The sequence below is a fragment of the Mauremys reevesii genome, linkage group 2 (assembly GCF_016161935.1).
Source record: "Mauremys reevesii isolate NIE-2019 linkage group 2, ASM1616193v1, whole genome shotgun sequence".
Taxonomy (NCBI): Eukaryota; Metazoa; Chordata; order Testudines; family Geoemydidae; genus Mauremys; species Mauremys reevesii.
The window spans coordinates 34,948,416-34,960,517 of record NC_052624.1 but is presented as its reverse complement, the minus strand read 5'-3'; the positions used below and the strand labels follow the sequence as shown (position 1 = coordinate 34,960,517).

Here is a 12,102-nt window from a genome sequence, read left to right as displayed (position 1 = left end):
ACATTTTTATAAATATAGCTTTGTTTCACAAGTGCACTTGATTGATTATTGTTACATCAGTTGAAAGATTATTCTAAAAAGCTTCTTTTAGTAAAGAAAATAGCAACACAAAATTGTGCTTCTGTCCTTTAAACTTTTAGGGTAAAGAAAAATAGATTTCTGATTACATAGTATAGCTAACCTCTGATATTTCATGCCAGATGCTCAATCTCTAAGTAGCTTTTCTCTTCTAGCCTCAGTTCAGCATCTGTCTTGCCTATAATCTGCTCTAAAACTCAATGCAACTGTACAAGATACCTGTTTCTAGATATTTTAACACTATCCCAGTTTTCAGAAGATTTAATTCCTTCCAATTAATAAAATAATTGCCAATTGTGCCAGTTGCTGAAACTGAACATCATGGTTAGGTCCACTGCTACGGGACAAAGTGAGATGCATAGCTGGGCAATTTTTATGGGCAAAGGGCTGAAGGGCCCAGATCCGGCACCGCCTCCATCAGAGGCTTTGTTTTGATCCCACTTCCTCTAGATCAGGGGTGGCCGACCTGAGCCTGAGAAGGAGCCAGAATTTACCAATGTACATTGCCAAAGAGCCACAGTAATATGTCAGCAGCTCTCCCTCCCCCGCCCCCACTGGCAGCTCTGTCGAACAGCACCTCCCAATCAGCTGCTTTGTGGCATGCAGGAGAGGGGTGTGTGTGTGAAGCGAGGCCATGGCAGGCTCAGGGGAGGGGGCGGGAAGGGGTGGAATGGGGGCAGAGCGTGTGGCAGAGCCAAGGGCTGAGCAGTGAGCACCCCCCGGCACATTGGAAAGTTGGTGCCTGTAGCTCCAGCCCTGAAGTTGGTGCCTATACAAGGAGCTGCATGTGGCTCCAGAGCCACATGTTGGCCACCCCTGCCCTAGATGCTGCTGAGTTGTTACACAGAAGCCACCAACCAGAACTACATCTGGCTTCATTGCTGCTTTCAGGGAAGGGGATTTCTCCCCGCACAGTTACATATCCTCTTCTGGTCTTTCCTAGGCCTCCTCTCCCCTACAATGCCCACAGAAGCACCTATATTTGGGCCTCTGGTTCTCCTCTTCTTCATCTACCCAAAAGAACAGCTCCTTTATAGACACATGTAACCGTTTGCAATATTTTTGTCATCTTTTTATGACGACAGGTTTTTCATTGTTGTGACAGTCCAGTATAGACTTGTCCACTTAAATAAAATTCAGTCAGACTTGTGCTCCTAATTCTTTTAGGTGCCCCTGAAAATCCCATATATGGGTTATTTTAAAAAATGTATTAAATTGTATTTAAGGAATGAATTGTTATAGTTTATTCCATGGACTTTTACTATATATTTTCTTTTCAACACTTTGCACAGCCTTCCGCTGGAGGCAATTAACTGTTAAATTAACTTAGCTCCAAAATTAAGTAGCCTGTATGAGAGAGCAACTTTAGACTGCTACTCTCTGTTACAGTATATTGTGTAAGAATGATTTACTGTGCTGCATGTGAACAGGTACCTGAAGCCTATTGCAAGGAGGCAGAGCTGAGGTTGCAAATGAAACCTCAACATTGTCACTCCCTGACGGTTTAGTGCTGAACCTTGCAGCCTTGCTATTCTCTATATGTACTTTTAAAAAAAAAAAAAAAGAATTTCCTAGGATACTTAAGAAAACCCAAATACAGGAAAACGTTCCATAAATAAAATTTTAAAAATTCAACCTAAAATTGAATCATCATATTTAATTAAAGAAGAGGCAACAGTATAATGAAGCTGTGGAACTATTTAGACAAAAAACAGCGGAAACCATAGGCAATGCACACTGAAGTCCACAAGAGGGATCTCTTCACTTGTATCCCATAGGAAGTTCATGAGAGAACCCCTCTTCCACAAGCTTTATGAGAAGTGCATCTTATACTTTAGATGTGAATAGGTGGTAGAACTTTTTATAAAGCCTTAACTCATTCACTACACATTTACTACATATTTTACACTACACAGATAATTTTTTGTTCATGCCTAAGTTAAATTTTTTCCCTTTGCCTCGCGTTTTTAAATCTGAAAAAATACAGACCAATAATACTAAGCGTACGGAATGATTTTTCAAAGGCTCACAGCTAAATCAAATAAAAAATAATGTTCTCTAGAACACTCAAAAGTTCTTTCCAATAAGGGCTATTTCTATGCTACGTTTTAGCTTTCGCCCCATGCAATTTTGATACTAGAGGGTTTTTTTAGTTACAAAAAATAATTATTTCCAAATAATGGAGCAAGCCTTTTTTACTAAAAAAGCAGATCAACCAGTTTTGCTCAAACATGCCAAAATAAATAGATTAGATCATCATGGGACCAATCTAGAAAATTACCGTCTGGAAGAGTTAATAAATTTTAAGTGACTAAAAACAAGGATTAGAATGTGTTATACGCTCTCAGTTTTCTATTTAATAAATTGTACAGAACATAATTTACTAGGTTTCTCTTGCTTTAGCTATACCTTCTTTCCCATATCTAACCAAGGTTAATATTTTCCTGCTTTGTTTTCTGTATCTTTCTTCTTTCCCTCTACCCCATAAAGTATATGCCCTTTTCTATGTCTACATTACATGTTTTACCACCTCCTCTTTGTTTTCAGTCTTTCCTAGTTCTTCCCCCAAAACAAACTACTCATACCTCTCCCTCACATCTCTTTTCTAACAAATTCTGCCTCTCACCACTCTCCCACATACATCTTCATACCCAAATCTCCTAACTCCTACCCATCTCACTTCCCTCATTCATAACCCAGAAAGGCTAAAGCCAGAGGATTCTACCAGAAGACTAAAGATAGGCATTCCCCCTCAATCTTTCCTTCTGTTTTTAATTTTGATGCTGCCTGAAAAGAGCTACCAGCAACAGGCAAGGCTTTGGAAGCTGTTTGCAGAGTAGGGCAAACAAATTTCAGCAATTTTCATTCAGTTCACATTATAACCAGAGAGACCAGAAGTCTTGTCCCTATTGAAATCAATGAGCTGCAGGAATAATTTGACAAAAAATTTTTTTTTAAATGCTAATTTGTCAAAACCAAATTTGTTCACGTGAAAGGGCTGTTTTTTGACAAATCTCATTTCAAAGACTTTAGGGAAAAAACGTTTTGAAATTGTGGAAAGGTCCCATCTCACCGTTTTGTTTTTTAAAATCAGCTTTTCGGTTCAAACAATTGTTTTTACATTTAAGCTTGTAAAAAAAAGTCAAAATCAAAGACAAATGTTTAAAAATTATCAAAGCACTTTGACTGACAGACAAATTGTTTTGGGATTGTCCGTTTGTGTAAGTTTGAGATTTTGAATTGTGTCCCGAATGGAAACAGTTTTAAATCTTGAAAATGTGTGTAGGTTTCTGTGATGAGGTCCACCCCATGCTTGCCCTGAAGGGGTTAATGTAGATTGAGAAGAGTGCTAATTAACCCAGCAGGCCACAGCTGAGAGAAATCAGGTGGCTAAGCAATCCCAACTCAGTGAGGGAACCAAGTTGAGGAGGAACAAGCTGGGCCAGATTTATGAAGCTAGGAAATTGGCAGCATAGGAGTCTGCTGGGAAACAGGCTGCAGTCATTCCCTGGGAGAAGGAGGAGTGTTTGGAGGCTGCAGAGGCAGGTAGTCTACAGTTACTCCCTAGGAGGAGCGAGTTGGGAAAGCTGGCAAACCCAGAGAGGGGGAGTGCCAGATGTTAAGGAAAGGGCTCAGGGAAAGGCACCAAGGTCTAGAAGGGAATGGACCCTGGCTGCTGACTAGATGGTCCCTGAGCTGGAACCCAGAGCTGAGGGCAGTCCTGGTCTCCCCTACTACTTGCTGAGGGAGTAGCACCATGTGACAGTGAAAGGGAAAACTGCCTAAGACTGCTGAGCAAAAACTTTGAAAGACTATCCCAGAAGGGGAAAATTCAGAGTGACCTGGCCAGAGGGCCAAGTCACAAAAAGGCTGCAGATCGTGGAGTGAGAGAGGAGCTGCAGAGCGGAAGAGAGATGGAGAGATGGTTTGCAACCACAGGAAGGGGTGTCAGCTTCGCAAGCTATTCCTCAGAGTGACCAGGAGGAGGTGCCATCCTAGCAGTGAGTTGAGCACCCCATCACAGATGGGAAAAAACCTGTTTCCTGCTCACCCCATGTCAATGAAAGTTGTCATGGACTACATCAAGGCCAGGCTTTCACCCTTAATTCCCTTTTTAAATAAGGAAAGCAAAAAACATTCCACAGAAACTAACACTTGCTTTGAAAAACCTCCTAATTGCTACAGGTGAATGGACTATTCAAAGTCCTGTTTTCAGGAAATAAATTTAATGACAAAAAAAATCTACATTCACACACTACCATGGACATGTTTATAAAATATTCAAACAGAAAAACAGTGACACATTATTCAAATACTTACCGCAGTAATCAGTCATCAGCACACTGATGAGACTGCCAAGCACCCTAATGTTTACCACAACCAACATTAATTTTCAGAAAATAATTAATCCATTCTCTCTTTATATAGGTAGACAATGAACCTTTTATCAACTTACCACCACTGTTAACCATTAACTCTGAAGCTTCCTACAAAATATACCGGTGTTTAATTACAAAAGTTTACAAGAGCTTCTAATGCAAGAAAACACTGCCACCTGAAGATCTGCATCATGGAGTTTGTTGATTAACTGCCACAGAGCAAAAAGTCAGCTCAAGCCCTTTGTGCGTAGTAAGGAAATTTTTTGAGAATCTGTATTCAAACTCTGAGGTTGAACTTTACTTTTTATTTTAACCATAAAGGCTGATTTGCCACAACTTAAAAAAAATAGGCTACTTAACATCAAATACATTTCTTAGATGTGAGAAAGGCAATGTAGATTCTCAACTCTAAAAATCATTCAGAGATTGTCTCCCCTTAGACAAAAGAAAGGAAGTTCCATTTTGTTTTGTTATTCTGAAGACTATGCGTTAATCCCCAGAGTGCATTGCTCTGGGAAGAGGGGAGGAAGGTCCTTCACTGAACCTGGGGGCAAAAGAACATCTCTACAAGAAACACAAAAGAAATCTCTAAATCGCTGATGTTATAGGAACCTAATTCAAAGAAGAATGAAGTTACATGAACGAAACGTCCTGAAATTAATAACTAATCATTTTATTACTAAACTTCATTCAAGAGATTGTTTCTCTCCCACCCACCCCCAAGACATTTATATTAAAGTAAAAAAAAAAAAAAGGTACAAAAAGACTAACCCATTTCTGGCATAGCACAATCAGTTTTTAGTATCTGCACCCTCTCAGAAATTCTGTCAACAAAGCTATAACATTATGTCCCACTGAAGTTTTCATTCGGATAAATGAAGGTCATAGTGGAAATATTTACAATGATCTGATGTTTCTGATTGGTTAGCAAACTGCTCCTACTAGCAGTCTTTTTCAGCGGGCTAGCCTGGTGCTCAGTGGTAGCACAATATGCTCAGCCTTGGAGTACTTGCAGCAACAGAAAAGGAAGCTTCTCTAGTAAGACCTCTGGTAAACGATGTGCAGTACTGACAGTCCTGGAGACCCAAGCCCGCTTTTATCCACCAAACAGATGTAACATGGTCAGTGGAAGGATAGAACAATCAGACCATAAGCATGCTTCAACCCGGACGTAAAAGGAACTGACTTTAAGGGCAAGAGGATATTTTAGACTCCATAGCCTAAGCTATTCTTAGCATCTCTGCTGAAGCTGCCAACATCCAGTAATATAGGTTCAAACTATAACTCTCATGACGACAGCCTGGGAGATCTACAAAGGCAATGCAGCATACCTTGAGTAGCAAGGTTAGGGGTACAAGAAAGATAGGCAGGGACCTAACATCTGAGCTGTGTTGATGGATTTGAAAAAAGCCTCACTCTGCTCTCCTACCCTGTCAGGACGGCTGGCCCAAGAGGTTTAGGAGATCACTGTAAAGACATGGGGAATAACAGGGATTCTTAGATAGTCACACTGGGTTTCAAGAGAGAACTAAACTAAACAAAACTTCACAAGATTTTTTTCAAACTCAGAACACTAAATGGGGATGGGTTTTTGTGTCACACAAAGAAATCTGTCCAAGAATCAAGGTAACTTCCTACATTATTATAATCTATATCACACTTGTTGCCAGTCATGACCCTAGGCACCTCATAATCACATTCCACACACTACTGCAATAATATCTGTACAAAATATGGCTTGGGAGGTATATGAAAGCTAACATGCTGGTTATTAAGATTGTAAAGTGCATGTGTTAAGGTTATATGAGAAATTATAAATTCTCTCTGTGTGATGTTATTATAACATGTTTAAAACAAGACAGCCAAAGGAAAGTGGGTTTACCTCTATTTCCATATTAACAGTAAACCAAGCTATCAAGCTAAACCAGTGGGGATTATCCTGCTCCTGAACTTGAGAGACAGAGAATTAAGGTAGCTCCTGCACCCCAGAGACACACAGGAGACAATCCCCAGGAGACCTTCCTGATTTGTAAGACAAAAAGCAATCTCTTTGGGAAAAGAAGAAACAGAGAGACTTCATCTTTATCCTTCACTTTAAGGAAATCAAATCGGTTGGTTATCTCCTTGATGGGTCCCGGCCACCAAAAAACTTGAAAGAAAGTTGTGGGTAAAAGAAATCATCTTGAACAAAGACTGTCTTGCTAGGTTAAGTTTTATACTTTCAGGTGCATTTTTTCACTTTTATTTGCTTATAACCATCCTCTCTTTTTTTCACCTGGTACCGCTACTTAGTCCATGCTCTTTTGTTAATAAACTAGTTTTATTTCTACATAAACCAATTCAACTCTGTGTTTGAAGGGAAGGTCATATTTACCCCAGTTAAATTAATAAGCCGAGATGTACCAACTCATTAACAGAGCAGCAAACTTAATATCTTCTAAAAGCAACAAAGAATCCTGTGGCACCTTATAGACTAACAGACGTTTTGCAGCATGAGCTTTCGTGGGTGAATACCCACTTCTTCGGATGCAAGAATTAATATCTTCTGTGAATATACAGTGGTAGAAGCCATGCATTGCAGAGGAATGTCTGAGGAGCTCAGGGGCTGGAGTTCTCCGATTGTTACCTGCTAGGCAAGATTTGCGCTGGGAAAGCATTAAGAAGTATGTTGGTGAGAAAGACAAACTGGTGTGGCCAGGAGCTGATGCACAATCTAATCACCAGCAACTCCCACGCTTACTGAGACAGAGAGGTAACAGTAGCTCACAGCTATGGGTATCCCCAGCAGCATGTTACATAAGTCTTTGTTAATTACAGACATTTTTGATAACTGTATAAGACAAAGTTAACTGATAAATTGTTACAGAATACAGTGATCAGGGACATAGTTACTTGAGGCTCAATTTCTAACCAAGAAAAATGGACATTATCGTCTATGTATTAGCAGAACACTTAAATCTAGAGATTAAACAGTTAAATATTTTTTTAAAAAATTTAAAAAAAGATTCCTCTCCAATAGCAACAATGAAGTCAAATTTCATTACAGTAGTGCAGTGTATGTTACACTGGTTAAAGATCTGTTATTTCAATTTTAAAACCCTTTGTTGTAAGATTTATATTATGCTATGAAGTGTCTTCTGGTTTGAAACTTAGCATTCAACATTTCAGGTTTAGTGAAATCTTAATGTAACTTTATATTTGACAAATTTTGGAAAAGATTCATTTGTCCATTCTTGCACTAGCAAATGTAAAATAAAATTAAATGAACAACATGAGTTATGGGCAGTATTTAAGATTTAAGTGACCTAAAAAAAAAATGTTTTTTTTTAAAGGAAGTTGAATTCTGTAGGATGCATCTGTGGTGTGAACCATCCATTCTTGTTATTTTGAGTGTCTCAGCCTGGCATCTATTCACAGATGTCCAGTTTTTGCCCTATGTTGAATTTAAGTTAAAAGCTAAACTCTTCACTGCACCTCTCCCCCATTTCCAACCTCTCTCTATCATTATGGACACCACCACCATTCTCTGAGTCATTCAGGACATAACCTGGGCATCATATGCTCATTCAGGCCATTTTTAAATTTTGCCACTATTCCCACATGACATAATCCCGAAAATCCAGTTTTTTCTCTCAATCTACAAAGCCAAAACTCCCATCCATATCCATCATCTAATGTCTTCACTACTGAAGCTTCCTCTTTCCTGGCCTTGCCTACTGTAGGTTTACTTCCCCCTCAAGTCTATTCAAAACACTGCTACTAAAATGATCTTCTTGACTTGTTGCTCTAACCACATGAAGCACCCTTCAAATTTAGATTCACTTATCATGTGATGCCTACAAAACCCCTGCTGCTGTCAATAACTAACCAAGTCTTTTCAAACCTTTTGCCTTTTCCTACTCCCTAGCTATAGCCCCAATTAACACAAACACCAATACAGGTAATTTACAAGGCTGTGCCAATTCTTCACCAGGCTCATTCGCATGTGTTTTACCCTCAGCTCTTGGGTGTTCAGACTATAAGCCCTCTGGACAGGGATCATCGCCTCTGTTTTACAGTCACCAGCACAGTGGGGCCTCAATCTCGGTTTTGAGCCATCATAAAAATATTTACAACAGTTTGAGTAAAAAGGTTTTGGAAAACTATTTGATTTAGAAAATAAGTTACTATATATACTGTATTGTTTGGGGAAACTTTACAAGTTTCAGGAAAGATGTGCAATACTGTACATACAGTAACATTTTCTAAAATATAGTTCTCCTTGTTCAAATTATATGCAACTGCTACATTTTGTTACAGAAATTTTCACTGTTTTGTTTCAGGTGAAACTGCATCTTTTACACGGTGCAACATTATACTTCTCTTCAAATTCGGAAGTACCTCTTACTTGGAATTGAATTCTGTGTAGAGTGCAAGTAAGTTCTTTCAAAAAAAAGTCACAAAAAGTCTAGCTATTTTTTTAAAATAGCCCTTTCTCAAGTTCTAATATTAAGAAAGCTACATTAAATCTAGTCAGACAACCATAAGTGTCAGAATTGTCCTTTCTAAAATACTTCTTTAGCATAGCTTCAGTATTTTACTAATATAGTGGAAAATGCTATGAACAGAGGTATTTTTCTTGGGTCCTAAAAACTATTACTGGTGCTTTCACATTCTGAGATTTCAAAGATAATAAGCAAGTAGAGTGGGAGTTAAGGAGTAACAAAAATAAATGTTGTGATTCCAACTACTTCCTAACAGCAAATGTTCAAAGATTTAAAGTATTCAGAAAGCAGCATACATTGTTCAAAAAAATTTCAGCAAATCAATGAGTTTTTTCAATAGTATATCTTATTTTCAGAAACACAACATACCAGTTGAAGGATGTCTTCATCTTTAGGCATAACACTAAGTTCCAGTATGCAGTCACTGAAACACAATAGAAAATATTACTCACAATTTTGAAAAATGGGATTTTATGTTCAGTTAATATAAGGAGAATGATACTGGTTAAGATATGGTCTGCTTGCTTCCCCCATGTCAGAACTTGTCAAGCACTCACCATTTAAAAGTTAAAAAATGCTTAGCCTTTCAAATGAGTCTATTCCAGGGGTAGGCAACCTATGGCACATGTGCTGAAGGCGGCACGTGAGCTGATTTTCAGTGGCACTCACACTGCCCAGGTCCTGGCCACCAGTTCAGGGGGCTCTGCATTTTAATTTAATTTTAAATTAAGCTTCTTAAACATTTTAAAAAACATATTTACTTTACATACAACAATAGTTTAGTTATATATTATAGACTTATAGAAAGAGACTTTCTAAAAACGTTAAAATGTATTACTGGCACACGAAACCTTAAATTAGAGTAAATAAATGAAGACTCGGCACACCACTTCTGAAAGGTTGCCGACCCCTGGTCTATTCACTAGAGATGAAATAATAATGGCAATCATAGCATGGTCAATAAATTCATTCTTTTTTTCCCTTTACATACTGATTTTTACTTACCAAGGTTTGTTTGTATATGCAATATGTTAAAAATAAGATGTTATACCATGCAGATTCAACAGAATTAAATATTCCTGCTTCAATACTACACTACACAATGCAATCTCTTTAATAAAATAAACTCTTATTAAGGAAGTTGGAGCAAGGATGGTGGGTCCCCCACAATATTATCACACCACTGAAGTTTTTCTTTTGCATTCCAATGTAACCTTTATAAAACAACCATATTTAGCTTGTAAGCTAAACAATCTGGCCATCTTCTGGATGGAAATGCAGAATATCTGCCATCATAGCTTACTTGGCTAGCAGGTAAGAGTGGTTATATGCACAGCAACTTGCCAATTATGAGTTTCTAAGGTACAGTAACTCTTCACTTAAAATCGTCCCAGTTAACGTTGTTTCATTGCTGATCAGTTAGGGAACACACTCATTGAAAGTTGCACAATGCTCTCTTATAACATTGTTTGGCAGCTGCCTGCTTTGTCCACTGCTTGCAGAAAGAGCAGTTGGAGCTAGCTGGTGGGGGCTTGGAACCAAGGTGGACTGGCAGCCCCCCCAATCAGCTCCCCGCTCTCCTAATTTCCCTGTGAGGCAGCCACCCAGCAGGCTAGCAATTGCCCGCAGTTCAGCTGTCCCTCCTCCCACTGCCATGTGCTGCTCCCACCCTCTGCTTTGGAGCTGTTCCCAGGAGCCTCCTGCTTGCTGTGCGGGGCGGGGCGGGTGGGGGGGGAGGCTAATGTCAGGGTGTCCCCCTCCCCCCGGCTTACCTCATCTCCATAGAGCAGCGGGGGTGGGGGAGTAAGACAACAGGGCTCAGGACAGAGGGAGCTTGCTGACAGCAGCTGCTGTCTCAACTTGCTGATCTACTTAAAAAGGCAATGTACTTAGAGTGCAGCCAGCGTACTTAAAGGGGCAATATGCATCTCTCTCTCTCCCCCTCTCACTCACTCATTCTCTCTCTCTCTCTCTCTCTCACACACACACACACACACACACACACACACACAGTCTCTGTCTGCCATGCTGTCTCCCCTCCCTCCATTTGTGCTGCCTTGTAGAGTGAGGGGCTACATTAACAATGTGTTAACCCTTGAGGGCTCAGCCGAGTGCTAGTTCATCATTTGGCAGTAAGGCATTCCCTGGGAAATATCCCACCCTCTGGGAAGCTTGGTTGAGGTGGTGAAGTCAATGATCATTGCTGTATACAGTATTAAATTGTTTGTTTAAAACTTACACTGTGTGTGTGGATAGACAGACTTTTGTCTGGTGAAAAAAAATTCCCTGGAACCTATCCCCCGCCCATCCCCATTTACATTAATTCTTATGCAGAAATTGGATTTGCTTAACATCATTTCTCTTAAAGTTATAGTTATGTTCCTGAAAAATGCAACATTAAGTGAGGAGTTACTGTATCTATACTATCTTTTTTTTAAAAAATCTGCTTTTTGGGGGATACCTACAAACTATGGTACCTGCCTACGGTATCTTGGACAAAAATTGAAGTTGCAAATGTGTGAATACAAGTAAAACTACCCACTCTCCACTATCTTATGTTAATTTAAAGGTCTTGAAAACTGGCAGAGAAGACAGTGCAGGCAGTAGCAAGACAAGCATCCCCATCCAATGCCATGATTGTGCTTCAACCTCATCCTGGAGAAATCAGCTAAATCATATGGTAATAAGTGTACTGTCAGCTATTTATTGGCATCTCATGTCAAGCTTTGGTCTTTATATCTGGATTACTAAACCCACAGGAAGAACTAAGATGAAAAAAAAAGTCACGCGTAACAGACCACTGGTTTCAGAAGGCATAAGTACATGTGGGTCTGGAATGCCACACTGAAAATGGATTAAAGATGGGTCAGACAGACAGAAATGATAAAAATGTAATCCATGCAGCTAATCCAAAACTAATGTTTAGAAGTTACCCAGAGAGAAACCGTAATCTCATATTCCCCAAACAAAGGCAAATCCTATGAACGTGTTATTCTGGAAACAATGCCAATGAGCTCTATCAAAAACCAAGGCAACTCAAGAACCATGAATATATCTGCACCGCAAAAAGTGATCCGCAGCAACAAGTCTCAGAACCCGGGGCTACTGACTAGGGCTTGCACTGCAGGGCAAAAAAAGCCATGTGGACATTCAGGCTCCAG

At 39.5% G+C, this 12,102-nt stretch overlaps 1 protein-coding gene across 21 annotated transcripts in view; it reads right to left on the bottom strand.

Moving 5' to 3' along the window:
• ARHGAP21 (Rho GTPase activating protein 21) overlaps positions 1-12,102 on the bottom strand; it is a 239,276-nt gene that overhangs the window by 60,674 nt on the left and 166,500 nt on the right. For all 21 annotated transcript variants that reach the window (XM_039522408.1, XM_039522406.1, XM_039522404.1 and 18 more), the window contains one exon: positions 9,311-9,365. In XM_039522408.1, the coding sequence (XP_039378342.1) occupies positions 9,311-9,365 (55 nt within the window). The remainder of the gene's footprint in view (positions 1-9,310; positions 9,366-12,102) is intronic.